The 12,044-nt window shown below is 41.3% G+C and overlaps 1 protein-coding gene across 1 annotated transcript in view; it reads left to right on the top strand.

Moving 5' to 3' along the window:
• Positions 1-12,044, top strand: part of LOC122726637 (CGRP receptor component) — a 51,948-nt gene that overhangs the window by 20,347 nt on the left and 19,557 nt on the right. Inside the window, exon 4 of the mRNA XM_043964474.1 lies at positions 1,794-1,888. Within this exon, the coding sequence (XP_043820409.1) occupies positions 1,794-1,888 (95 nt within the window). The remainder of the gene's footprint in view (positions 1-1,793; positions 1,889-12,044) is intronic.

Raw genomic sequence — 12,044 nt, 5'->3', positions numbered from 1 at the left:
TCCAGTAGTGAGATATATATCAGGATGACTGGAGATGACCCCGAATGTTTAAGACAATTGGGAGTTAATAGTTATAAGTCCCAGGGTCACACTGTCTGAGGTGAGATAATAATAACAATGTAATTCTATAAAAACAGCGGTAATGACAATATAATAATATATAACATAGAATATAATACATAACAGTAATATCTATAATAATATAATTATATTTAATCTAAATATATAACAAGAACATACACAATACAATAAAATAGAATTGTATATTACATATATCAACATATTTAACATAAACATATAATATGTGATATATAAACATAATATAATTACATATTACATGTAATATGTGACATAATATGTAACAATAGCAACAACAATAACAATAATATCTTGAATTTGTGTAATAGTGTTAAGACTTGAAAAACACTTTATAAATAATTTCTCAGCCCTCACAAATGACCCTGGGAATGTTATTAGTATTAAATACATACTATTTTGATATATTATTTAACTTATACCATTAATATAATATAAATAAAATATCATTGTTAGGTACTATTATTATCCCTTGTTATTATTTTACCATTGAAGTAACAGATGTTAAGTGACTTGCCCAGGATCACAAAGCTGAGGAAATGTCAGAGTCAGGATGTGAATTCAGATCTTCCTGACCTCAAGTCCAGTGATGGATCCTCTGTGTCACTTAGCTGTCTGTAATTATTAAGTACCTACTGTGTACTAAGCACTGTGCTAGTCAGTGGGAGTTCAAAGACAAAAATGAGACAGTCCCTGAGCTCAAAGAGCCGTCTATATGAAAGCTATCTCTTAGCTCTATGAAAGTCTGTGGGGAACACATCAGTATGTACAAAGAAAATGCGTAAAACCCAGAGTTTTTTGTGGGGACGGCACGAGCACCCCACAAAAAGAATTGTGAGCATTTTCAGGAGCTTCAGTTGGAGAAGCAGCCCCAGTGTTAATGGGCCTGATCAACCCTGAAGTGCCCCATTCGGCGCTTCCTGTGTGTGGGCACTCTTCCTGTGCTGGCCCCCACCATGAGACGGCCCCTGCTGGAAGCTGGGTATTTATTTCTCCATGGATAAAATCACAGATGGCAATTTGAAATAAGTTAATAAGCAAATAAACAAATAAAGTTGGAGTCCATTTAAAATCACCCTGATTCTGGGGAGTAACATAATTGATGCAGGAGAGACAGGCATCTATATTTGGTGCCAGAAGACCTGGATTTGAATCCTGGCTCTGCTATTTTCCACCCGTGTGACCTTGGACCAAACTGTTCCCTGCTCCAGGCTTCAGGCTGCTAGTGTTAAACATAAGCTCTCTCATCTCTTAAGTTCTTTCTACCCCCAAACTAAGGATTCCATAACCTATGTATACATTGTGGCACTGTGGAAAGAGACTTAATTCTGAACTCTGAGGATCTGAGTGTAAATCCTGCTTGGAACTCTTTCTGTGTAACTTTGGGCCTCAGTTTCCCTCTTTGTAAAATGAGGGGGTTGGACCAGATGACCCTTGCTGCCCCTTCCAGCTCTTGGGTCTTCTGGCCAAGTCCTTCTGTTTCCATCAGCGAGGTTCTTTTCAGGTCAATTGCCTCTCCCAGCATCAGCCTGGCCAGTGTTGGGGCAATGAGTGCGTTGGACGATGGTCAGGGGTGTGGGACTTGCTGATTCAGACGCTCTTGGAAGGCAGTGTGGCCAATTTGGAATCCTTCCTGTGTGCTCCCCGCCTCTGCTCCCTGTTTCATGCCTTTCCCTTCTTCCTTTTCTTCCTTCCAGACGATGAAGTACCTGTCTAAAACTCCTTGCAGGCACCAGAGCCCGGAGATCCTCAGGGAATTCCTCATAGCCATGAAGAGTCACAAGTTAACCAAGTAAGTCTTACATCTTACAAGCAGGAAAAGGGATGTCATGTGAGGGAAATTATTCCTTGGGGAGGGCCACTCTCAGCAACTCTGCCCTGAAAATATTTGTCCTTTAGGAGCATCAGCATGTTGGTATTGTGATGTGGGTGCCCGTTATTCAGATGAGGCCATTGTTCTAATCATGAGTGGCCATGTGGCTCAGTGGTGTTACCATCAACCTTGGAGTTCAAAGCTTCCACTTCAGGTCCTGGATGTAAGACCCTGGACAAGTCCCTTGAATTTTCTGAGCTTCAGTTTCTTCCTCTCTAAAAGAGGATAATGATATTCTCTATTTCACAGGGCTTCAGTGAAAATGCTATACAAATAGGAACAATGTTCTCCCCTCCAATTTAAAAATTATTTTTATTGATCCTTTTTTAAACATTTTAAATTTCCCCCCAATTACATGTAAAAATATAAAAAATTACATATAAAAAGTTTTTAACATTTGTTTTTTAAAATTTTGAGTTCCAAATTCTCACCCTCCCTTCTTTCCCCCCTCATTGAGAAGGCACGCAGTTTGATATAGGTTATACGTGTGCAGTCATGCAAAACATTTCCATATTAGTCATATTGTGAAAGAAAACGCAAACAAAAAAATCCCAAGAAAAATAAAGGAAGTGAAAAAAGTATGCTTCGATTGACATTCAGACTATCCATCAGTTCTTTCTCAGGAGGTAGATAAGATTTCTCATCATAAGTCCTTTGGAATTGTCTTGGATTGTATTGCTGAGAAGAACTAAATCATTCACAGTTAAGCATCATACACTGTGTACAGTGTTCTAGTTCTGCTCACGTCACTATATCAGTTCATGTAATTCTTCCCAGGTTTTCTTCAAACCATCTTGCTCATCATTTCTTTTTTTTTTTTTTTTGTAGTGAGGCAATTGGGATTAAGTGACTTGCCTAGGGTCACACAGCTAGTAAGTGTCAAGTGTCTGAGGCCGGATTTGAACTCAGGTACTCCTGACTCCAGGGCCGGTGCTCTATCCACTGCGCCACCTAGTTGCCCCCTTGCTCATCATTTCTAATAGTACAGTAGTGTTTCATCACAATCATATACCACAACTTGTTCAGCCATTCCCCAGTTGATGGGCATCCTCTCGATTTCCAATTCTTTGCCACCACAAAAAGAGCTGCTATAGATATTTTTGTACATTTAGGGCCTTTTCTTTTTTTGGTTTCTTTGGGATATAGACAGTAGTATTACTGCTGGGTAAAAGGGTATACACAGAATTATATAGCCCTTTGGGCATAGTTCTAAATTGTTCTCCAAAATGATTGAATTAGTTCACAACTCTACCAATACTGAATTAGTATCTCAGTTTTCCCATATCCTCTCCAACATTTGTCATTTTCCTTTTCTGTAACGTTAGCCAATCTGATAGGTATATAGTAGTACTTCAGTTGTTTTAATTTGCATTTCTTTGATCAATACTGACTTAGAGCATTTTTTATATGACTATACATAGCTTTCATTACTTTGTCCAAATACTGCCTTTTTGTATCTTTTGACCATTTATCGATCAGAATGGCTCTTATTTTAATAAATTTAAATATATATAAATCTATATTTGAGAAGTGAGGCCTTTATTAGAGAAACTTACTGTAAAATTTTTTTCGGTTCTAATTATTTTCTATTTCCCTTCATCCTATTTCCTCTGTGTTTCTCTCTCTCTTTTTCTCTTTCTCTTTTTCTCCCCTTTCTTCTTGTCCATCCTCAAAAGTGTTTTTCTTCTGGCCACTGCCTCCCCTAATTAATCCTCCCTTCTATCAATCAGCCCCCCTTTTTATGATCTGTTATGTTTTTAATAGTCATTTTTCACTATATCCATTTCCTCCTCAACTCAGTGTGTGCCATTTCTTATAAGAAAAAATTTTTTTAAGTGAGGCATTTGGGGTTAAGTGACTTGCCCAGGGTCACACAGCTAGTAAGTGTTAAGTGCCTGAGGCTGGATTTGAACTCAGGTACTCCTGACTCCAGGGCTGGTGCTCTATCCACTGCGCCACCTAGCTGCCCCCAAAATTATTTTTAAAGAGAAAAAAAACCCCAAAAAACAGCATTCCAATAAAATTAAACAACACAATGACCCCTGTCAATGCCTTGAAAGCAGGGGAGTCCATTTCCTCAACTCTTTTCTTGGGTCAAGCTTATTGGTTGCTATAATCCTCCAGGGTTGAGTTTTGTTTTATTCTTTCTCTTTACAGGGTTGTCATTGTGTAGAGTCTTTCTCTAGCTCTTCCTTCTTTTTTTTTTTTTTGGTGAGGCAATTGGGGTTAAGTGACTTGCCCAGGGTCATACAGCTAGTAAGTGTTAAGTATCTGAGGCTGGTTTTGAACTCAGGTCCTCCTGACGCCAGGGCTGGTGCTCTATTAGCTCTTCCTTCTTAAGCTCTCCCAGGCCTCTTTGGGTTCTTCATGCTTGTTTTATACTGTGAAGTAATTCCCACCCCCCCACCCCTACCCCCCACCATTTGTTTAGCCATTCCATGGGAACCACTGAAAGTACTGCTAAATCATTATCTTAAAGCATATTTAAAATTTTAATTTTTTTCAATGAACAAAAATGTATTCTCTTTCCTTCCCATTGGAAAATGAAAAGGAAAATGCTTTTAACGATCTAAATCCATCTTTTTCTTTCTTTTCTTTTTTTTAACATTTCTTTTGGCAGAGTAGTATTTTATTTCCAGTTCCCAAAGTGACTATATCGGAAAACCCTATCTCCATCTGTACCCTGAGTCCATCACCTCTTTTGTCAAGAGGCAGGATGCTATAGTATCATTTTCAGGGATTGCCACTCCCCATAAAGTCTCTCCCAGAGACAAGGTTAGCACTCGAGTTCCTGAATCTTCTTTTTAAAAAAAATGTATTAAAAAAGTATTTTATTTTCCAGTTACATGTAGAGATAGTTTTCAACATTTGTTTTTTTGTTGGTTTGTTGGTTTTGTTGTTGGTTTTTTTTGGTGAGGCAGTTGGGGTTAAGTGACTTGCCCAGGGTCACACAGCTAGTAAGTATTAAGTGTCTGAGGCTGGATTTGAACTCAGGTCCTCCTGAATCCAGGGCCAGTGCTCTATCCACTGTGCCACCTAGCTGCCCCATAACATTTGTTTTTATAAGATTTCTAGTTTCTTTTTTTTTCCCCCCAGGGCAGTGAGGGTTAAATGACTTGCCCAGGGTCACACAGCTAGTTAGTGTCAAGTGTCTGAGACTGGATTTGAACTCAGGTCCTCCTGAATCCAGGGCTGGTGCTTTATCCACTGTGCCACATAGCTGCCCCAAGATTTCTAGTTTCAAATTTTTTTTTCTCTCCTTCCCTCCCCTCCGACTCCTCCCTCCCCCTCCCCTTCCCCCCCTCCCCAAGACAGCAAGTAATCTGATGTAGGTTATATATGTACAATCACATTAAACATATTTCTCCATTAGTCATGCTGTGAAAGAAGAATCAGAGTAAAAAGGAAAAACTTCAAAAAAAAAATAAGAAAAAGTATGGTTCAATATACATTTAGATTTCATAGTTCTTTTGTTTTCTGGATTTGGAGGGCATCTTCCATCACAAGTCCTTTGCAACTATCTTGTGCCACTGTATTGCTGAGAAGCCGAATTTTCTTAATCTGGGAATAGTTTTCTCTTGGTTTTTCTGTTCATTTCCCTTTCTTTCAAGATCAGAATTTACAATAAAATGGTTGGGAAGGAAAGTTCAGCTACTAAGGACTTCATATAAACAGTCGACATATAAACATTCCCTCCCCACTGGTGTTCATTTCAGCCCAGAGTGGCCTGCCAACATCTCCTCTTGAGTTTGCCAATATTGCTCTTTCCCTGTGACTTTCTTTGGTGAGTTCATCTTGGAAAAATGCTAAGCCTAATTAGGATCATAACATTATAGGTATATAGGACCCTAGAGATTATTTGGATCAACCCCCTTATTAAAATAAGGAGGGCAGATGACTTGCCCAAGGTCATACAAGGTAGTAAAGGCAGGGCCTGGATTCAGACTCAGCCCTTTCATGGGGCCATGTTACCATGGAATACCATCCCCCAGAGAACAAGTGGTTTGTTTCCATTTCTTTGTTACAACAGAAAGTGCAGTTGTAATTATTTTTGTACATAGGAATCCTGTTCCTTTATCTTTGATGTCTCTGACTTCTTTGGGGTCTGTTTAGCTTACTTTAAAAAAAATAATTAAAAATTTTCTTTCTTGTACTGACATCTTCTATGTGATTGATTATTTTATTTTATTTTTTAAATTATGGGCCTGGTAGTTATCAACATAGAAACATTTTTATATAAAAAGGAAGGAAAAAGAGGCTTGCCTGTGAAACTGAATCTGCCATGTTTACAGCTCGATTTAAAAAAATTATACATCCATCTTAACATGTTAGACAGCTTGTCTCTGCCCCTCCTGAAGTGCCTTTAAAAAAACACACACACAACAGGGGGCAGCTAGGTGGCGAAGTGGATAAAGCACTGGCCCTGGATTCCGAAGGACCTGAGTTCAAATGTGGCCTCAAACGCTTGACACTAGCTGTGTGACCTTGGGTAAGTCACTTAACCCTCATTGCCCTGCAATAAATAAATGAATGAATGAATGAATGAATGAATGAATAAATAAATGAATAAATAAAGTAAATAAAAAAACACACAACATATTCCATTGATGTTCTTTTTTCCACATCACTATCACTTCGCCATCCCCCAACCCCTGAACAAGCCCACCCTTGTCACCTGTGACTGCAGGCAAGCAGAAACAGTCTTGTGGCTTATTGGGCCTATCTGAGAATGCCCATCTCATTCTGAACCTTCATATGAGCCCATCACCAAGAAGAGGGAGGTGTTTTTCACCATCGTCCAAGAGAGTCATAGAGTTCTGAAGGTTTTCCCAGCGGTTTTCCTTTACAATGCTATTATTATTATTTTGTGTGTGTGTGTGTTGTGTGTGTTTCCAGTTACATGTAGAGATAGTTTTCAACATTTGTTTTTATAAGATTTCTAGTTTCTTTTTTTTTTGCGGGGCATTGAGGGTTAAGTGACTTGCCCAGGGGCACACAGCTAGTAAGTGTCACTGAGGCCGGATTTGAACTCAGGTCTTTCTGAATCCAGGGCTGGTGCTTTATCCACTACACCATCTAGCTGCCCCCTACAGTGCTATTATTGTGTAACGTGTCCCCTTTGCTCCACATCAGTTCATATAAGTCTTCCTAGCTTTCTCCGTGATAGTCCCCTTCATCGTTTCCTGTGGTCTAGTAGTATTCCATCACATTCACAGACCATAACTTGTCTAGATATTCTTCGATCAATCAGCTTCCCTCCGTTGTTTTTTTTTTGTTTGTGTGTTTGTTTTTTTTTTTTGGTGAGGCAGTTGGGGTTAAGTGACTTGCCCAGGGTCACACAGCTAGTAAGTGTTAAGTGTCTGAGGCTAGATTTAGGAGTCAGGTTCTCCTGACTCCAGGGCCAGTGCTCTGTCCACTGCGCCACCTAGCTGCCCCTTCCCTCAGTTTTTAATTCTTTGCCACCACAAAAAGAACTGCTATAAAGATTTTTGTACATGGGGGTCCTTTTCCCCTTTGGGCCTTTTAGGAAATTTTATCTTGTGGTAATGTCACTGGGTCAGAGGTTAAAGCTTAGAGGTTAAAGAGGTTAGAGGTTAGAGGTTAAAGGTTAGAGCTTAGTTAGCTCTGGACCAATTCCCAGGGCCTGGATCTTCTGCACTGCCTCCTACAATGGTTACTTGTCATCTTTGTAATCCAGTGGGTGTGAGAGAGAAACCTGCTTGTTCTGGGAATTTGCATAGTAATTTGGAGCATTTTTTCAGTCTTTTGAGAACCTGCTGTCTGGGCAGTTATAACCTGAGCAATAGCTGGGTGCCCAGAGTAGTGGCAGTACAAATGCCTTTGGGCAAATTCTCTTCCTCCCATTTGCCCATCCCTTGCCTGCCAGATCACCTGGTTACATCACCTGGTGATCACAGCAGGTGTGCTGTGTGCTCCAGGGCAGTGATGGGTCAGGTAAGATTCCCAGCTCCTCCTCACTTTTCTTTTTGGGTGGGACAAAATGAGTGGGCGTGAATGGGTTGTGAAAGACCACAGACCTTATGACACCCCTTCCTCCCACCCTGTTCCTCTTCCTAACTTTGTCATTACTGTCCCAGGGCATTGCCATCTTCCACTTATTCAGGTTCACAACCTCCGTCCCTGTTGGGGCCATTCTTACATTCATGTCATCCTTTCTCATTTGACCCCTTTCTTTCTACTAACCCAGCATCCCCCTACTTTAGTTAGTCGGTCAATCAGCAAAAATTTATTAGGCACCTGCTGTGTGCCTAGAATTCATCACCTTTTGACTGGACTATCACATTGGCCTTTTCATTGGCCTTTCTGGCTCCCTGCCTCCCCTCTCCAAACCATCTTCCATGTGGCTGTGGAAGGGATCCTCCTAAAGCAGAGGTTATTCTTTTACTCTGTAAACACATGTGGCTTCCTGTTAACTTTAGGATCAAAAGATATCTCATCTTTATCTCATCCTTTTCAAATTTCTAATTTTTCTCTGAGTTTTGTAATGAAAATAATTATGAATGAAATCGTTCCTCTATGCCATTCAGAAATATACATGTGAATATATGTAATTTGTAAATCTAGGACTATGCTATGACTACATAAGTAATTTATAAACATACAAGTAAATAGATTAATACATTACAAAGATATAATTTACAAATATATGCATATTGTCTGTGGGCATGTGTCCTTTTTTATGATCAGAGTTAGCAAAAAAGTTTGGAGACCCCTACTCTATAGAGATCAGGCATTTGTAAGGGAATCATGGTTTACAGCGACTACAAGGTTAAATAGATAGAAAAGAATTGTAACTTAATATGGTGTAATTGTAATCATCAAGTTGGGCTTTGGAGAGGAGTTGAGAAAAACCCGAATCTCTGTGCAGGGGTCGGGTACTATGGGAGTGGAATCTTGCTTATGCTTTCAGACTTGGCTAGTAGATCCTGGATCTAGAGCTGGGAGGGGCCTTGTGACCATAAGCCCACCCCCTCATTTTACAGATGAGGGAATTGAGCTGGAGGGAATTTAAATGACTTGCACACTCAGGCAAGGCTCCAGTACATGACATTGTCTGTTGGTTGGTTTGGGGCAAAGGTTTTTTCCTTCTTTTTTTTTTTTTAATTTTTTTTTCCTTCTTTCTTGTTTATCTTTTCATACAAGCAATGGCTCCCTAGTAGGGGAGGAGGAGGGGATATATTTTGGGGAATGAAGGTGATATAAAAACAAGAATGTATCAGTAAAATAACATAATGACTCAGTTATGTTGCTTAGCAAGCTTCTGCTGTATGGGGTGATGCTTCATGTCGCGATGGGCATCTTGTTTCTAAGCTTTTCTGTAGAAAAGAGGATCCTGACCAGAGAAATTCTCACTTGGGAACCCCTGTGCAAACAGCCTCAAAACCCTATAAATGAGGAATGAGCCTCATTCCATGTTATCTGAGGACTCTTTCTCTTCTACTATTTTTCCCCGTAAAATCTTATGATTCTGTGGCCAGAGAGAGTCCCCAAAGGCTGCTTTCTTCTCCCTCTTCCTTTTGGAGAAAGGTGGTGAGCAGAGATGACTAGACAGGCCCCTGCTGCGATTTCTTTCTGAAAGAATGAGCGCATTGATGCCCAGATATTTCCTTCAAACCCAGGCACTCAGCTCGGCCAGGGACTGGGGCTCTGTTTCTCTGTCACTTTCAGCCAGGTGAAACTGATTGGGTTTTTTCTTCCTGCTTTTTTTCCCCTTTCACTATTTCTTTTAAAAAAAACAAACAACAAACTTTTTTGCGGGGTGGGGAGCTAAGGCCAAATCTTACCCCAGTCTACTTTCTACTTAAGGTTATTTTGGGAAGGAAAATGCTGGTGGCTCGAGTAGCATAGCAACAGTCAATCAACAAACATTTGTTAATCACCCACTCTGTCCTGGGCACTGCTAGGTGTTGAGAAATTAAAAAAAAAAAAAAAAAAAGGGAAATAGTCCCTGTCCTCCAGGAGCTTACAGTCTAATGGGAGACATAGCTTGTACATATTGAGGCACATGTAAACTCCTACAAAACTGATGCCACAGAACCTTGTGGAGAGGGTTTTCACAGCTTGGGGTTGGGGGGACACTGTTGTAGGTGAAGCTTAAGCTTGGTCTAAAAAGAAACCAGAGGGGCAGCTAGGTGGCGCAGTGAGTAGAGCACCAGCCCTGGATTCAGGAGGTCCTGAGTTCAAATCCAGCCTCAGACACTTGACACTTACTAGCTGTGTGACCCTGGGCAAGTCACTTAACCCCAACTGCCTCACCAAAAGAAACCAGAGATTCTAAAGACCTGGGTGTGGAGGGAGTCATTTCTTCATTCTTTCTCCCTGGGCTAAGGCGCTCTTCCACCCTACCTCCTCATCCCCAGTTTAGTCAATATTTATTAAACATTTATTGTTTGCAAAGCAGTGGTGGGAAGTGGGTGGAGTGGGGAGTGGAGAGCAATTAGATTAGGAAGATAGATGATTATAGAGGTCTATCTAGAAGCTTGCATTCTAATGGGAGGATGATATATATGCTTTTTTTCTTTCTTTTGTGGGGCAATGGGGGTTAAGTGACTTGCCGAGGTCACACAGCTAGTGAGTATCAAGTGTCTGAGGCCGGATTTGAACTCAGGTCCTCCTGAATCCAGGGCCTGTGCTTTATCCACTGAGCCACCTAGCTGCCCCCAGGATGATATATAGATATAGATATAAAGAGAGAGAGAGAGATCTGTTGTTGAGTCATTTTTCAGCCTTTTTTGATTCTTCATGACCCCATTTAGAGTTTTTTTTGGTAAAGAACCTAGAGCGATTTTCCATTTCCTTCTTCAGCTCATTTTACAGATGAGGAAACTGAGGCAAACAGGGTTAAATGAACTGCTCAGGGTCACACAGCTAGTGTCTAAGGCTGGATTTGAACTCAGGTCTTCCTGACTCTAGACCTGGTGTTGTATCCACCGCGCCACCTAGCTTTCTCTAGAGAGGAAGAGAACTTGCTGTCTAATGGGGGGACAAGAGAGATATCCATATCTATGCATATATTCATGTGTATATATATCCATGTACCCACATACACACATATACATACATATATACACATATACATGCACACTTACAATAATACATACATACAAATGAGGCGGTTGGGCCTGGTGTCCGGGAAGGCCCCTTCCAGCACTGTCTGTGATCTTGTGAGCCTAAGGAGACCCCTTTCCCTTGGGAGAGGGGATCAGCATTTATTAAGTGCTTGCTACATGCCTATACCCTGTGCCCTGGTCAGACCTCGTGCAGTAGGAATTTGGGCAGCTGTGAAATAATATACCATCATTACTAGAAAGAGCCCTGGGTATGGAGTCAGGAAGACCTGAGTTCAAATCTGCCCTCAGACACTTACTAGCTGTGTGACCCTAGGTAAGTCACTTAACCTCTCTCTGCCTCAGTTTCCTCAGATGTAAACTGGGGATAATAATAATAGCATCTGCCTGCCAGGTTGCTGTGAGGATAAAATGAAATGATGATGATAAAGTGCTGGTACCTGGTTGGTGTTCTCTCCCTGCCCTCACAGGTGGATACCTGTGTCAGGGGTTTGGTGAGTTTGTACTCCTTCACTCCCCAGTGAGTTTAGATCTCAGCCTAAGGTGGAGTTGCAGGGAAGACGGCAGCCAGGGTCTCCCCAGGTCTGGTCCAGGCTGCATTTGCTGTTCCAGGTGGGCAGGGGGAGGTGGCATCAGGGCAAACCTCTGGTTTGGATGGAGAGAAGAAAGAACTATTGTGAGCTTCACTTCTCTACCACCAGGGGGAGTCGTGCTGCCATTCATCCTCCCAGGTACTCCTTTAAACTCAGGGCTGACCTTGCTGTCAGCTCTTCTTCTTAAGAAGGTTTGGTGGCTGATGCTCAGTCCTCCAGTCTGAACATTTCCATTGATGGAGAGAAAGAACTCGTGTGATGGGCTCATGGGTCTAGAGTGGGAGGGAACCTCAGAGGCCCTTTAGTCTAACCGCCTCTTTCGATGCCTGGTTAAGTGACTTGTCTGATGTCACCCGGGTCAGAGGCAGGATTCAAATCCAGGGCTCCAATGCT

Source organism: Dromiciops gliroides, chromosome 4, assembly GCF_019393635.1.
Source record: "Dromiciops gliroides isolate mDroGli1 chromosome 4, mDroGli1.pri, whole genome shotgun sequence".
In the NCBI taxonomy this organism is placed as follows: domain Eukaryota; kingdom Metazoa; phylum Chordata; class Mammalia; order Microbiotheria; family Microbiotheriidae; genus Dromiciops; species Dromiciops gliroides.
Note: the sequence above shows the minus strand (reverse complement) of the source record. Positions and strands in the feature narration are given on the sequence as shown.